The sequence below is a fragment of the Zootoca vivipara genome, chromosome 4 (genome assembly GCF_965207765.1).
Source record: "Zootoca vivipara chromosome 4, rZooViv2.hap1.1, whole genome shotgun sequence".
NCBI lineage: Eukaryota > Metazoa > Chordata > Lepidosauria > Squamata > Lacertidae > Zootoca > Zootoca vivipara.
The window spans coordinates 89,002,135-89,019,601 of record NC_142587.1 but is presented as its reverse complement, the minus strand read 5'-3'; the positions used below and the strand labels follow the sequence as shown (position 1 = coordinate 89,019,601).

The 17,467-nt window shown below is 41.6% G+C and overlaps 1 protein-coding gene across 5 annotated transcripts in view; it reads left to right on the top strand.

Moving 5' to 3' along the window:
- FAT3 (FAT atypical cadherin 3) overlaps positions 1 to 17,467 on the top strand; it is a 452,709-nt gene that overhangs the window by 289,511 nt on the left and 145,731 nt on the right. For all 5 annotated transcript variants that reach the window (XM_035116283.3, XM_035116282.3, XM_035116279.3 and 2 more), the window contains exon 4: positions 9,540 to 9,601. In XM_035116283.3, coding sequence (XP_034972174.3) covers positions 9,540 to 9,601 — 62 coding nt within the window. The remainder of the gene's footprint in view (positions 1 to 9,539; positions 9,602 to 17,467) is intronic.

The following is a 17,467-nucleotide window of genomic DNA, read 5'->3' as shown; positions in this document are numbered from 1 at the left end:
GATACCAAAATAGAAGAGATTTATAGAGTTAACTCCAAGAAAGCGAAAGAGAACAACTGGCCGGGAGACTGCCTTGTATCATTTACCAACATGTGGCTAAGAAATAAAGTTTTAAAAACAAGAGCAAAAAAGAAATTAATTATGGAAGAAACAGAAATATTCGTCCTGAAAGAAATCCCACCCAGACTGGTTCATAAAAGGAAAAAATACCTATTTCTTGCAAAACCATTAAAGGCGAAAAGGATACCCTTTAAGTGGGAATATCCGCAAGGAATAGCGTTCTCTTTCAAAGGAAGATGGAGAAGATTCGATACACCAGAGGCGGCAGACAGATTTTATAGAACATACGCACAAGAACTGGGAGGGGATAAATCAAAGACAGCTAGAGATCAGGCCCGGGGAAAAGAAGAAGAACTAGAAAATTCCAGTAGAGAAGAGCTGGAGGCGGCCGGGGAAGAAGAAGTGGAGGAAGAAGATGGGGAAGGAGTAGAAGAGGGGCAACTAGAAGAATGATTGAAATGTAAATATATAGATTATCTTTAGTATTGCTGTAAGAAATAATTAAGAGGAAAACTAGGTAACTCACTTGAACATGTAGATATTTAATGATTATCCTTGTTTATGCTTAGTCTAGGCTGATGTAAGTAAGAATAACGTTAATTGGAAATTTATTTTGCTCGTGTTTCTTTTTTTTTATATACATATATATATCCAATTTGATAACTAACAAATACAAATATGAGAATAATCTCTTGGAACGTGAACGGCCTAAATAATAAGAAAAAAAGGAATAGGGTGGGGCACATACTAAAAAAACAAAACTGGGACGTGATCTGTCTACAAGAGACGCACATAAATAAAAAACATGTGAGAGTCCTAAAAAATGAGAAATTAGGAATAGAATTCGTTGCGGCCGATGCAAGAAAGAAAAGAGGAATTGTGATGTACATAAAAAGTAAATGGAACCCGGAACTAATTGGGACGGATACTGAGGGAAGAATCCTTATAGTTAAAACAGTAATTGAAGGAGAACAATGGGTCTGGGTGGGTATCTATGCCCCCAACGGGAGTAAGAAAGAATTTTTAAAAAGACTGGAGAACCAGTTAATAAATTATGCGGGGGAAAGATTAATTTTAATGGGAGATATGAACGGAATCGTAGATCCAGAGTTAGATAAAAATGGTTGGAGTAAAGGAAAATCAAGCGGGAAACTACCCCAAAAGTTTATGGACATTACAAGTAATTTACACTTATTAGATGCATGGAGATTTAAGAATCCCATAAAAAGAGAGTACACTCACATCTCGGCACGGCACCAATCGGCGAGCAGAATAGATATGATTTGGATCACTAAAGAATTATCATTACGAATTCATAAAATAGAACTAGGACCACAGACCCTCTCGGACCACAACCCAGTAACCCTTTCATTAAAAAAAGAATATTCCCAGAAAGGTTGGAGGATGAATGTCCTTATGTTAAATAATAACAATCTTATTAGGGAAGCAAAAAAAACGTTAAAAGAATATTTTGAAATAAATCAAACTGGTGAGGTCGACCCTTTAATGACTTGGGATGCGAGCAAAGCTGTTATGCGTGGCTTTTTTATATCACAGAATGCAAGAATAAGAAAGGAGAGAGAACAAAAGAAGGAAAAAATTCTCCAGGAAATAAAAAATAAGGAAAAAATGTTATACAAAAAATGTAATAAAACAATTGAGCAAGAAGTAAAATTATTGAGATTAGAGTATGAAAAATTAATCGATTATGAGATCGATCAACGATTACAATATTGGAAATATAAAAATTTTGAATGGGCCAATAAGCCCAGCAAATTGTTAATGTGGCAAATAAAAAAGAGGAAAAATGAAAAAATAATAAATAGAATTGAATCGGAAGGGAAATATTGTTATAAAACAGAAGAGATTATAAAAACCTTTCAGAAATTTTATGAAAAATTATATCAAAAGGAAGATACACCTATGCAACAAATCGATGATTTCCTGGCAAAATATCATTTACCAAAAATACCAACGGAAAAAGTATTCTTGTTAAACAAAGAAATAACATCCCTAGAAATAATAGAAACAATTAAGAACATGAGAAAAGGGAAAGCCCCAGGTCCAGATGGGCTTCCAATTGAATTTTATAGAGAATTACAAGACGAGGTTGTAATACCTCTTAAAGATTTAATGAATTTAATCTTACAAAAAGGAAATACACCCCAATCATGGACGGAAGCCCAAATAATTTTAATCCCCAAATCCCAAACGAATTTAGACAAACCAGGCAATTTTAGACCGATCTCGCTGTTAAATAGCGATTACAAGATCTTCGCAAAAATAATGGCCAAAAGATTAAGCAACATATTGGAGGATATAATACACAAAGACCAAGCGGGATTCATAAAAGGGAGGTACGCTAAAGACAACATAAGGACCATTGTAAACATATTGGAATGTTTAGAGAGTCGTAGAGACAAACAAGCAGCGCTCCTTGCCATCGATGCAGAGAAGGCCTTCGATAGGGTCTCGTGGCCCTTTATGATGAAAATTATGGAAAAATTAGAATTAGGGGACAAAATGGAAAATGCAATTAAATCAATTTATAAAATACAGGGAGCAAAAATATTAATAAATGGGAAAGTATCGAATAAAATAAATATTACGAGAGGCACCAGACAAGGGTGCCCCCTGTCCCCAACCCTCTTTATAATTACTTTGGAAATTTTATTAAAAAATATTAGGGAGGAAGAAAAAATTAAAGGGATAATTGTTGGTAAGAAAAAATTTAAAACAAAGGCCTTCGCGGATGATATTATTATCACCACGGAGGACCCTATCGAGGGCATTCCAAAAGCATTGGAAAAGATTAATGAATATGGTAATATAGCTGGCCTGAAAATTAATTATGAGAAGTCGCACATGTTAGTAAAGAACCTGGAAGAAGCAGAAAAAACAATATTGCAGGAAAAAACGGGATTGAAAATAGTAAAAAGGATAAAATATTTGGGCATTCAAACTACTGTTAAGGGGATTGATTTAATTCAAGAAAATTATAAGGAAATTTGGAAAAAAATCAAGGCAAATTTTGTAAATTGGGACAAACTGAAACTATCCTTACTGGGAAGAATATCATTAGTGAAGATGTGTGTAGCCCCAAGGATGATCCACCTATTTCAAAACCTGCCAATTTTGGGCAAAGAAAATATATTTAAAGAGTGGAAGAGAGACCTAACCAAATTCATTTGGAATGGAAAAAGACCAAGAGTTAAATATAAAATTATGATAGACAGTATGAGTAGAGGGGGATATGGAATGCCTGACCTTGAAGCATACCATGATGCGGCGGCATTATGGTGGCTTAAAGATTGGATAACACTGAGGGATACCGATGTATTGGATCTGGAAGGTTTGGGACTGGCCTCCGGGTGGCACCACTATTTGATGAGGGAGAAAATTGAAAAAAGGAGCAGTTTTCGGCTTAATATTATTAGGAAGTCATTATATCTTGTATGGCAAAAATATAAAAGATATTTTGAGCCAAAAACACCTTGGTGGCTCTCTCCCCTTGAAATAGTGGCAGTAAGGAGAAAAAACATGGAGACAAATTGGCCCACATATAGACAATTAATAGAAAATAAAGAGGGAACCTGGCAATTAAAGGATTATGAAGAAGTAAAGGGACTCTTTACTACCTGGTTGCAATATTTTCAAGTAAACCAAAGATTACAAATTGACAAACAAATTGGCTTTGATAAAGAAACATCTAAATTAGAAGAGATTTTACTGATAAATAAGGACAAATTTATTAAAAATTTATACCAAATTATATTGAAGTGGAAAACGGAGGAGGAATTAACAAAGGAATGTATGATTAAATGGTCACAAGATTTGGGGAAACCAATAACAATGATAGAATGGGAAAGATTATGGAAAAGGGACCTAAATTTTTCACCATGCTATGATATTAAGGAAAACCTAATGAAGATGCAAAATAGGTGGTATCTAACACCAGGAAAATTGGCCAAGATTTATCCAGGTTTAACTAATAATTGTTGGAGATGCAACCAGGAAGTAGGAACCCACATACATATGTGGTGGCATTGCAAACAAATTAAAAAGTTCTGGGAAACAATTTATAATGAAATAAAGAAGATGATGAGATACCCAATTAAGAAATGTCCCAAATTATTTCTTTTAGGAATGATGCCGGAAGAAGTTAAACCTAGAGACAGATGCTGTCTAAGTTACGCGGTAGCTGCCGCAAGGACACTAATAGCAAAAAATTGGAAGGCTGCTCACGTCCCAACAAAAGAGGAATGGCAAGAGAAATTATTCAATTATTATAATCTGGCTAAAAAGTATGAGGAAATTAAAGGTACCAAGAAGGAAGAAAGTGAAAATAATTGGAGAGTGTTTACAGACTACATAAGAACCAAAGTAGCGAATACTAGCCTTATCTCCGCCAAATAAGGTTCAGCCATATTTACGACTATATATTAGATGCTGTATGGAAAGAGAGGATGGAATAAATGATAGTAAACAATTGGACGTATGTTATGATTACATGGACTTAATACAAGTTAAAGTAAGATATGCAGAGTACTATTATTATAGAATAATAAAAGGAAAAGTTCAGATTAGGTTGTGAAGTCAAGGGGAATGGGAAGCAGAGAGGGAGGGGGGAGGGAAGTATTACTTCGTGTAATGAAACAAGATAATTGTAATATCCTTTTTACGGTGATGATTTATTTTAATTGTGATGAATGTTTTGTTATGTAATAAAGTTTATTTTTAATAATAATAATAAAAAAAAAAAGAATCCTGGGAATTATAGTTTGGAGAGGATGCAGTTAATTCTTTGTTAGAAATAGCAACTGTTCCCTCTCTCTGAACCACAGTTCTCCGGGGGGGTGGGGTGAAAAGGGACTGACTGACACAGTTTAATTCTGTGATGTGATTGCGCCTTCTGTGTCATTGTAAAGTAATGCCGGTAACTTTGTCTTGAGATTTTTTAAAACAACAACAACACACAAGTCACCCTTCAATCCTAGAAATGCTACAAACGTTTCTTGAGACAATTTGCTTAATGCAAATTATTACATCAAGGGTTCTCAAATTGTGGTTCGTGGACCACCGGTGGTCTGTGAGCTCAGGTGGTCCATAGCATAGCTGTGAATTTGTGGTTAAAGATGGTGACACATTCATTGCATAGAGTATGTTTATTGCTTCCTATTTTTCTTATATTATGTTTTATTGTATTACACTTTGAGTTCTTAGGAACTCAAATTGTAGTACAATAAAATGCAGTACCTAAGAAACAAGAGAATCAATAAAAAACCGCAATTAAAAATCATACATCACATTACGATTACTGCAACAGGCAGAAAAAGTGGTGGTCTTCCGCTGAAACATTGTGCAGCAGTATTATAATGAGGAGCCACTCTGGAGGGGGTGGGTATTTTTAAAATATATTTCCTCTATCTTATATTTGGCATAATGAAATATATTAAGGGAAAAAAGCCATTCACCAAGACCCTTAGCAACCCAGCATATGTCTACTCAGAAGTAAATTGCACCAAGTTCAATGGGATTTACTCCCAACTGTGTGTGTAGAATGTATTGGCCCACCGAGGAGCCTTTTATTCCCTCTTGAAAGTTATTGTAGGAATGTTAGTGCCATGCCAACTCTGGCAGCTTTGATCAACAGCACATGGAATTGCCCCCACCCAGTGGAGGACCCCAGGGCCAAAGGCAGGATTGCCCCCAAATTCGGATTTCTGAAGTGTCTGACCTAGTGTTACGCTCTCAGCTTTACGAGTGGGGTCGCCCTACTCAAGCCCTACCCCACTCCATGCAGTGGGGGAGAGCTAGGACAAGCATGCTTGCTCCACCCCGCATTGCTAACTCCATCACCCTCTGCAAGTTGGAAGGGTGGCTTCCAAAAAGGGGATCCCCAAATTCGGATTTCTGAAGTGTCTGACCTAGTGTTACGCTCTCAGCTTTACGAGTGGGGTCGCCCTACTCAAGCCCTACCCCACTCCATGCAGTGGGGGAGAGCTAGGACAAGCATGCTTGCTCCACCCCGCATTGCTAACTCCATCACCCTCTGCGAGTTGGAAGGGTGGCTTCCAAAAAGGGGATCCTGCTCTGTGTGATTTAGAACTCTGGAAAAGTAAGTCCTATAGCAGTCTGCGAATGAAAATCAATATTTCCTAAGGGGCATTGTGTTTCCTTTGCATTTAAATGAAGGGGCTAGAATTACGTGGTGACAATGTAATAATTGACAGAATAGTTAACTAAGTAAATTATGTAAGTTACACACAGTTTTGCCATTGCAGGCACCGAGGCTAATAGCGTAGCCTTGGGCAAAAGATGAACTGCAGCAGAAAGGAGACAGTGCTGCCTGCGACAAACTATCTAGTGAGGACTGATCCTTAGCATGAATCTTACTTAAATATTCTGTTGAAGACTATTACGAAATAGTAGTATCATTCTGGAGACACTGCCCTTTTGAAACGTTTTCCGTTTAAACTTTTGAAAGACTATTGAGAGACTGTCCTTGGACATCTGTTTTGAACATGCGGCTTGACGGTCCTTGCTACCACTCTGTTATATTGTACACATGAACTTTGATTGGCTTAATCCTATAATTTGAATGATATCATTATTCTATTATATATTCTCTACTAACTATTGGCCTACGTGTTGTGTTTCTGTTGTTGTGATTGGTTCTTATTGCAACACAGGGGATTGTTTTTGCGACAAATATTGGGCAGAACGGAAAGCAATGCTTTCTTACACCCCTGACCGTTATCTCAGCACCTGAGCTTGCATGGTGACTTTAAAATAAAGCCAGCACTATTATTTCAGGGGGGGGGGGGAATGTGTGGAAGAAATAGATGTAATGTTGAGAAACTAGTTTAGCAGTTTAACTAGTTGCGTGTCGATGTCCCCAAGCCACCCTCAAATGAAACACAATTCACACAGAATTTTTGTTTAAGGTTTTTGGCATAATTTTTTGGCCACAACTTTATTGTTTACAGCAGGCATCCCCAAACTTCGGTCCTCCAGATGTTTTGAGGCTACAATTCCCATCTTCCCCGACCACTGGTCTTGTTAGCTAGGGATCATGGGAGTTGTAGGCCAAAACATCTGGAGGGCTACAGTTTGGGGATGCCTGGTTTACAGAACGTGAGTGGTTGCTTAGGCATTGGTTCGCGACTATCTGTTCCCACCTAGAGGTAGGAACAGAACTGACATCCGCAAGCCTGCAAAAGTCAATAAGGAAAAGCATTTTTGGGGAGAGAATAGAGCTGGGTGCCAGGCCCTCACCTCTCCCCAAATGCTCCCAGGGGCTCTTGCATGGCCCTCGCCCCTTGACAGCGGTTCGGACAAGAGCATGGCGAGCCCCTGGATTCCTTTAACAGAATACCCTTGCAGCAGCAGCATTGGAGGGGCAGGCACAGCCAACCATACCTCCTCCACCAACCAAATTTAACCAATGCCTAACCGCAACCCTTTCGTTTCCGTGTGCTGCTCTGGTTCGCCAGAAGCGGCTTAGTCATGCTGGCTACTTGACCTGGAAGCTGTACGCCGGCTCCCTCGGCCAATAACGCGAGATGAGCGCCGCAACCCCAGAGTCGGTCACGGCTGGACCTAATGGTCAGGGGTACCTTTAACTTTAACCGCAACCTTACAAGTTGTGGCGATTTTGCTATGCAGTAGGCGGAAAACCAAATGGCACCGGCCAATCAGCCAAATGGAAAAATTCCTACCAGGCCCCTGCCCCCCAAACAGACGACCCCATGACTGGCATAGCATGGTCAACGTGAACAGCCCTAAATATAGGGAGGGTGGGCGTGTGATCCGATGCGTGCAGCGAAAAGAGGCAGCTCAACACTGCGCGCGGGGAATAAATAGCCCCTTGGCAACATCAAATTCTCTCAGAGGTGCCCAATAAGATTTGTGGCCATCCAAACTAACCCACCCAGCAACAGAGGGATGTCTTGTTTGCCCCCACTGCAACACGTGCTCTCCATGAAGAAGAACACGCTCAAACAAAGCCCCTGGAATGAGGGACCATTTACTACTTCTGCTATTAACAAACGCTTTATCCCTCTTTTAGCTTATCTCAGATGGAAAGGGCATTTCACTCTCATTGCCCAGTAATCAGAAAGGGGAATAATGCTTCAGATTTTAAAATAATCATACATTTGTCCTCAGGATTATCTGCCTCCCATTTCATATTTAACAAATTCCCACCCACCCACCCCCAGAGAAGCACACACAAACTTTCAAATTAGAGGCTTACATCAGTAATTGTATAAAATGATATGTTTATTTACACCCAAAGTCACATTTAACTTATTTTCTGGGGTATTTTCTTTTTTTTCTTTTTTTCTAAGCACCTCTGTTTCATCATGCCAATCAATCTGTGATTTACTAAGCTAGCTAGACAAACATGCTGTTAGTGTTCAAAAGACATTTTATTCATACTGGGTAATAAAATTGCCCCTTATTATTCTGATGCCTTCCATAATGCCTGCTATCAGGAAGACTAGAGACGCTTGCATGCGGTGCTGGCTCAGAAAAACCCTCTGATGTATTGTATTAGCCTATGCAAGAGCTCGTTTCAGTTGCAATAATGAGCCTTTCTTAACTAAGAATGGATGAGAAATGCAATTTCTCAAGGTTTTTATGGGGGGAGGGTGAAAATATAACTCCGAAATAAACAAACCTACGCCTTGATTTTTGATTCTGTTAACAACTGGAGTATGTATAGAATCATAATTGGTTCTATCAAGGAGGATGTTGAAGACCATCTTCTAAGAGCACGGTGCCGATAATGTCAAGGTTGCAGGTTCAATCCGCGTAAGAGGCAACTGCATATTCCTGCACTGCAGGGATTGGACTAGATGATCCTCAGGGTCCCTTCCAACTCTATGATTCTATGAACTCAACCCTTATTAAAGAGATATGGAATACCCTACATGGGGGGAATTTAGCAAGAGGCCCAAAGGTAACTTGACTATTCTTTGTCTACAACATTCAGACTCATGCATGCAAATGAATTGCTCGTTGGGTTGTAGCATGAAGCAACCACTTTGAATCAGTCATCGCTGATTAAAAGCAGCTTTTCCATTCCCCAACATACCTAGTGCTTTTCAATGGAAGCGGTCCTCATAGGTAGGGAAGCTCAGATCAGTCCATATCTGTGTCAGTTTCACCTGTGTTCATCCATCACTCTGTTTGATCCCATTTCTGCATTAATGTGCAGTTTCTTTTTTTAAAAAAATATATCGTTGTGGAAATTTATATTAAAATGCATTTTTATTCCAATGAACACATTCCTCAATGTATTTTATCCTAAGCACCATCCAAGGAGCACGTTCATGAAATGCACAAGGACCTCCTTTCTGTACGCCAAAGTGGTCCACATTGGAAAGTTTGGGTCCGGATGCTTTTAGTGATCCAGCCGGAGACCTGTTTTCTTTTTCCATGGTTACTGAAAACAATTCTGATCTTTCTTCCAGGTCTCATAACCACGACTTCAAGAAAACTGGATCGTGAACAGCAGGCAGAACATTTTCTGGAGGTAAGATGAGATAGGGAATGTGTTCTGAAATGGGTGTGCAGAGCAGGTTTTCAGGATCTGCTTGTCCTGCAGGATCTAACCTCATGATTCCAAATGAATTTTCCTGGTGCTATCACACTCCTTTGCCTTCTTTCCACCTCATTCCTTTCCTTGTGCCGTCTGATTCCATTGGTTACTTCTGATTTAGTGACATGTTACCATTTCCTGTTACATCCAACTTGGAGAAACTATCGTTTGCACACAAACCATGATTGCAGACCCTTTGAATTGGGTTTGCAACCCTGGTTTGAAGGCAGACTATGGCTTGTACAAACCATAGTTTGCCCAGTTTGGATGTAAATGGCAAAACATGGAGACAGCGGTAGTGGGAAGAGAATTGTTTACAAGGGGTGAAGGGAGCTTCTCAGCCTAGTGCTTTGTATTCCATCGAAACCAACCCACTCAGTAATCATATGCATCTGCCCCATTTGGGCAACATCTTTATTTATCAATGTTGAGGAAAAGCGGCCAAATGAAATTAAATTGCCACAGAAGCATGTCTACTAATGAGAGGTTTTCAGGCCTGATATGTGTTTTATTGGTCTGTAGGCCTTGAGCATATAACTGGAGCATAGCAGACGGAATACTTGCCGATAGTACCTCTACAAATAAAATGAAAAAAAGGCATCTATTTTTAATTGGGGAAGGAGTTGCAGGGCAGCTAATTTATTACACTTAGGCTTTAGTCGTCTGTTCCGGATTGATTCACATGTGGCTAATGAGGAATCTGTTACCTGGTATTTCAGAATAATAGGTTGGAGATGAATACAAAATCCCACTGTTGCAGGCTGTTTGAAGATGGAAGAGTCAAGGGGGGTGATTTAGTACACTACTGCTCCAGGATTTTCAGGACTAGTAGAAGCCAAATTGTGGACTGGCAGGTGCAAAGATTAGAGGCCCAGATTGGCCGCCACCTCTCCCCCCAAAATGATTAGAATGCATTAAAATTTGCCCATTTGACGGCATGTTTCTCAATAACAAAAATCAGACAGGCTGTTGACAGTTTGGCACTAGGTTGTCTGAAGAGGAAGAGCTCGGTTTTACGACACTTGTGAAGCGTTTTGTGAAATGTTTGGCTCCTAATGTGGTTAATTAACCTCCTGGGGGAACCTTTAATTGCCAGTATAACCATGGCCTCCCCATAGCACCACTTTTGCCTTCCGGAATTATTTTATACTCTTCCTCCCATTAAGAGTCTGATTGGCATAAAAAGAGAATAAAATTGGCTCCCCGTGAAAAGATATCTGACTGGAGATTGACCTAAAAGCTTCCGTTTTCTCGCTTGCATGGTGTGTGCATGCCTAGGAGGGGCGGAGGGAGGCGTTGATGGGGCCCCGGGAGTATGGAGGTCTTTTATTTGATTCATGAAATAAGCCTGCCCTTATTTCCTCTATATTTGACTGTGACATAATACCCTTAAAGGTCTTTCTTTAGCCTATTCAGAACAAATCAGTGTGAAGCTTGAATTGGAATGAAAGAGCTGGAACTACATAGACAAAGGAGAAGACGCTGAATTTGTAGGGTGTTTTGCTGCAGCAGCACACTGAGGTCAAATCCTTGGTGAACTTTCCGTACATTTATTTATTTGTTGCTTACTGATGGGTGTTGATGGATTCAGATATTGGTTTAAAATCTTATACATCTGTTCTGGTTCGAGACAGTAGTCTCATGTCAAACAAACCTTAGCAGTATCGCCAGACAAGGAGATTTTCAAGGCTCCGGGGATGTCATAGTAATGTAGAGCGGCAAGGGACCCTGAGGTCCAACCATCATAACTAAATCTTAACTAAAGCATCCATGACCCGTGGCCATCCACCATCTGATTTAAAACCTTCAAGAAAGAAGAGTCTACCCTCTTCCAGGGGAGTCCGTCCCACTTTTTTATGACCTTTGGGTGAGATTTCAATTTTCTTGGGCTTCCTCTGAACAGAGACATCTACTTGATAAGGTGTCTCTCCTGAGCTCTTCCACAAGATCAGTACCAGGGCCGGCCCTGAGGCAAGGCTGTGTGGCGCAATGCACCAGGGCGCTGGGCCGCCAGGGGGCACCACACTGCTGTGCAGACAGCCCGGCCGCCCTCCCACTCGCCCTGCTCCTTGCCTCCCTCCCACCGCGGGTTCGAGTCCCGGCCTCAGCCTGGTGGGTCGGGTCGGGGGCATGAGGAGGACAAGAGGTCGGGCGCTGCATGGCACTCTTCCCCCCCCCCCAGCAGAGGCCTCCGCGTAGGAGGAGGCGGCGCCGGCGCCCCGGAGGACAACCAGGCAGCCCGGCCCACCCGCTGCGGCGCCCCTGAGCCCACCCCGCCCATGCCATGTCCCTCCTCTGCGCCCGTGGTGAGTTGGGGGGGGCGGCAGCGGAGCGACCTTTGCGCCACGGCGCTTGATGTGGTTAAGATGGGCCTGTTCAGTACCATAACATACAGGTACTGAAGAAAGGTACGTTTTCCCAATATCACCTTTGCCTAGCCTACTTCAAGCAAAATTCTAGATTGCTAGCTTCAAGGCTCTTTCACGGGTCTCAATATGCTTGGAAAAAGCAACCTCATTATAGTCCCAGGTTGTAGTTGGTGGTGATGATGTTGTTTTTAAGGCTTCAGTGACTGGTGATTACAAGCCTAGTGACACTCCCAAGTCATGGCAGAAAAAGAATCTGTGGCTGTGGAGGTTGAGTAACCAGACTATTGGAAACTTCTTAGCCCAGCCAACCACATGAGCAGAGGCTTGTTTTTAACACCCCCTCAGAAAACAGGGTCTGGCCGTCTGTACTGGTTGCTTTGTTCCCTTTAATAAAAAATCCAATCAGTGATCCTATTATTTAAATTGCCGATCTGAAACACTTTTATTCCGTTCTGATAGGTACTGATTGGTGCTCCGTGGGCCACACATTCAAATCCCCCACCCATCCCGCTTCATCCCGAACTTGCAAATAAAATAGATCAAGCTTAAAAGGGACGGAGATTACATGAGCATTACATTACTTTAAAACCTCCAACAACCCCAAATGCAGTTCCTCTGATTACTCGACACACACACACACACAAAAAATGCCTTAAATGGATGGAAGATTGGGATGGTGGGTTTAAGAAGAAGAAGAAGAAGAAAAACATTCAGTGTAGTAAAAGAAATGACATTTAGGTGGTTATCTTCTTGTGAGACAGATACATGAAAATAAATACCTCCTACAAAGCGAGGTGTGATTGCGGTTTTCAGGAAACCTGTATTTACTTCTTTGCAGCGCTGCGCAATCTGAGCAATTCTGTCTGAGTCTCTCTCTCTCCCCCGCCCTCTTGTCTCTTTTATTCTTCTCTCGACTGCCACTCTTTTTCTTTTGCACAGTCAGGTATCTGAGGGAGCGCAAAAGAGATTAATATTAATCCCTCCCGCTCAGAGAAAGCCCCCATCATCTTTTCTTATACTGTCATTACTTCATAACAAGATGTGAGAATAAAAAATAGTAAGAAGTGGGGAACGGCATTCCCATGCTACCTGGTTCGTTTTTGCTGTTATTGTTTAAAAGGTGCACTGAATATTTGAGAACATTTGTGCGCATGCCACAAGAAACTCTTCAGACAGCTCAACATTGGGCCTGCCTTCACAACTTTTAATCCTATAGACTCATTGTGCTTGCAAAGACTTGTGTGGGTGCAATCAATAATAATATATCCATAATTGAAGAAGCAACGTGATTTTATGCAGTATTTCATACTGTAGGGTTTTGTACTGCGCTTATTTATCTTATACAGTGGAACCTCGGTTTACGAACGCAATCCGTTCCACGGAGGCCTTTGTAAACGGAGGCATTCGCTCCCCGAAGGCACGCTTTTGCGTGTGCGCGGAGTGCCAATAGAGCGCTTCTGCGCACACGCTGCGCAGAAGCGATCTGCGCCTCCGACGCCGCGGAACTCGGATGTAAACACTTCCGGGTCCACGGCGTTCGTAAACGGAGGCATTCATAAACAGAGGTAGTTGTAAACCGAGGTTCCACTGTATGTGAATGGCCGATGGCCCAAGCATTAATAAACCACATCTACATACCGTAATTAAAGGTGCCTCAAGCATACAGCACAAATATTTATTGGGGAAACTGGCCATGGGGGTACAAAAGCATTCGGTCGCTTTTAGTGAATGACGGCCAGAACTACATGTTATAAGAACCGCAGGGCCGGCACCAAAATGGCAGCCTTTTATTTTGTTCCATCCTCCAAAGTTTTGTAACAGAGTAAAACAAGCTCTAGGTCTTTAACGCCACCATGCTGTTCCTTTCCCTGCCTCTTTCTGCAAGATTAGCTCTTGCTTAGGTGATGACGGTATCAAGACACAAGGTGAGTTTCACTACAGATGGGGGACGGGACGGGTCAGGGCTCCAAACAAGGCTGCTGTTTTCATGGCAGCTGCATGTTGTTGCTTTTCTGTAGTGCATATACATCAATCACCCCAGACCTCTGTAGCAACATGGCTGTAAGCATTTTGCAAATCAGCCCTTTGCCGGGGGCTTCCTTCCCCTCCCGTCTCTTTGCTGCGTGTTCGTATACTGAAATTAGTTGTCTGATTCTGTTCAGGTAGCAAACGGAGTGACAGCTGTCTGACGCGCGTGCTGAAAGTGAATCACTTTCAGATATGAATATACAAGTGTCTCCTCTCTTTTTTTACCACCGGTTCCCTTTGAGGTGGAGAGAATATAAATTACAGCTGCTCTGCTCTGCCAGTGTACATGTGCAGTTTGATGGAAGTGAAATGTTAAATCCAGTTACAGCTCATTGACTTGCACATTGATGCTCTAAAATGGGGAAAAGGAAAGAGATCCAAAGCTTTGTGCTCAGCGCCAATACTGAGCATCTTTGGAATGAGCTCTAGCGCACGTGAGGTCATTCATGCCTTCCTGGGCAGGCAACTAGCACTAGCTCTGTTGAATCCTTCCCCCCCCCCCCAATATTTTTGGTAATCTCATCCCCATGAGAAGAATTCTGGGGTTTTTTCCTACCTCTTTCTCGCAGTGCTTGAGAAATCATTATATATTTTTATTTAAGATGCATTGACACATAACGGACTTAAAAAGTGGGCAAGGGGTGCCATCTTTGCATCACAAAACTATCTCTTGCTACTCTGTTGGGTTTCCAGCCCACGCACCCCACACACACACCAAACCCACTGATATCTTTGGCTCAGTTTTCCTTTCCTAGGAAGGCTGCAGAGAACAGACCAGGGGAAAGATGATTTGCAGAATGAAAGGAATGGCTGCTCAGCTATTGCAATAAGCAAAACAACCACAACCCACATTCCACCCATGGAATATTTCACCGAGATCTTCCACCTTTTGATCATCACAGAATGCATTTTTTTTCCTCATTACTGGACCTAGAATAGTCAAGGTGGGGGGTGTTTAATGGGAGGGGGGGGAATGGCAAAGCTCTTATCTAGTTCTGCCGTGACAGTTTTTGTGTCTGGTAAGTTGAGTTTTTTATAGAACCTCATGCCTTAAGAGCTCTCTCTTTAGCAAGGGAGAGCTTTAGTTGATAATAGGAGACAGATTTCGCTCCACAGAGCTCCATCTGGACACCACAAATGTGTTTCTTGAGCAATTTTGTCCTTTACAGACACACATGTGAACTTTATTAACAGCAAGTGTTTTCATATTGTGAAACAGACATAAGCTCCACCCCTTTTCCACCAAATTATTAGTGGATTTAATTGTCTTAAAGAACTTCCCTCTTCATATATACCCCTGTGCGCTTTAAGGCCTTTAGAGAAGACACCCCCCCCCCAAAAAAAATCCATTTCAAGGTCTTCTCTAGTCATCCTCTGAGTGAAATTTGACCTTTGACCCTTATGTTCTTTAATTCACACATGTGGATAGCCACTTCTGGTCATTATGCGTGCTACTGAGGCATGTGGGATATCTGTTTCTACTTAGTTATTACAAGTCATGACTTCTTGAACATTTCTGAACATTTCAGAGTTCAACGAGTCTATGCAAGTTAGTGGAGCATGAGGCTTCTGCACGCATAGAAGCATAGATTCATAGAATTGTAGGCTTGGAAGGAACCTTGAGGGCCAACTAGTCCAATCTAGCTGCAATCTCAACTAAAGCATCCGTGACAGATGTCCATCCAACCTAGGGGTGCCAGACTCAATAGAGGACAGGACCTCTGTGCCTTTAATTGCCCTGCTCTCTTTTCAGTCTGGAAACCTTAAAGAGAAACCAGCAGACCCTTTGCTTGGAAATTAAACAAAGGGTCTGCTGGTTTCTCTTTAAGATTTCCAGACTAAAAGAAGAGAGCAGGGCAATTAAAGGCACAGAAGTCCTGTCCTCTATTGAGTCTGGCAACCCTAATCCAACCTCTGCTTAAAAAGCTCCATGAAGAGTCTTCCATGTAAGTAATTTGTGCTGCGACAAGGTCTGAAAAGAAAAACTAAGTAGGCAGTCCTTTGCGCTGCAGAGCTGCTGTAAACATCCTCTCTCTCTCTCTCTCTCTCTCTCTCTCTCTCTCTCTCTCTCTCTCTCTCTCTCTCTCTCTCTCTGCACAGCCCTTCAATCAATAATAGATGTAAGATATAATAATAATAATATTATAATAATGATTTATTATTTATACCCTGCCCATCTGGCTGGGTTTCCCCAGCCACTCTGAGCAGCTCCCAACAGAATATGAAAAACAATATAAAATATCAAACACTAAAAAACTTCCCTGAACATCCTTCACATGTCTTCTAAAAGTCAGATAGTTGTTTATTTGTTTGACATCTGATGGGAGGGCTTTCTAGATGCCATTGCTTTCCATTCCTACCTGTATTTGACACATACAGCACTGTTTCTGTTTTGCTGCAGTTTGTCTTTCACCGGAAACGACTTGGTTCGTGGTGTGAGCTATGCTGCTAATAACTTTGAGCTATGCTGCTCATCATAATCCGCACTCCAGGGAAGTTTTGGGAATTCTCTTCCTAGCTCCTCCCCCCCCCCCTTAATACTTTTTGCACTTCTTCAAACCTCAAGTTTACCCTGAGTCTGTTTGGCTGTTGCTGTTTTTGCTATGAAAGAGATTTGGTCATTTTCAAACACTGGCCACAAGTCTAATAGACTCAAATCTAACTTAAGATTTTGTACAGCCATTCCTTTTATAACCTTGCCCACATTTGTCATAGCGCACTGACAATCCCTTCCTGGCATGCAAGTGACTGAGGTTTTGAAACGGGCTAAAGTCTGCCTGAGACTTAATGGTTTTCCAAGAGGGCATTTGGTAAATTGGAACCTGCCCTTTGGTCTTGAATATTCGCTTGCCTAACTAGACAAAAATTCTCTGGGATAACTCCTGTGTTTCCCATAAATAAAGCAGCTATGTAGTTAAGGCTATATTTTGGAGAACTTGGGCTGGCCAAGTAAGAATGGGAAGCGAGGGCAGAATGTAGCGTAAAAGTCACATGTGGTAACAAAAGGAATGCTGAGGCCAGGACTTCACCAGCCTTTGTCCTGTACACAGAACAACTCCTCCATAATCAGTTTAAGAATCTGCCTTATCGTCATTTTGAATAATAGAATTGTAGAGTTGGAAGGGATCCCAAGGGTCATCTAGTCCAACCCCCTGTCATGCAGGAATCTCGACTAAATTATACATACAGAATTTGGGTGGCTGGTGAAAATACTCTGCTCTCTAAAGAGTTTTCCCTCTTGAGATACTGCCCAATGTTCGCACGCTGGTTCTTAGCTACCTAGCGTTTACTATTGGGGTTTTTCCGTTGCATTTTTAAATGTTTGATGTTTTATTATGTTTTTATATGTGTTGGAATCCACCCAGAGTGGCTGGAACAACCCAGTCTGATGGACGGGGAATTA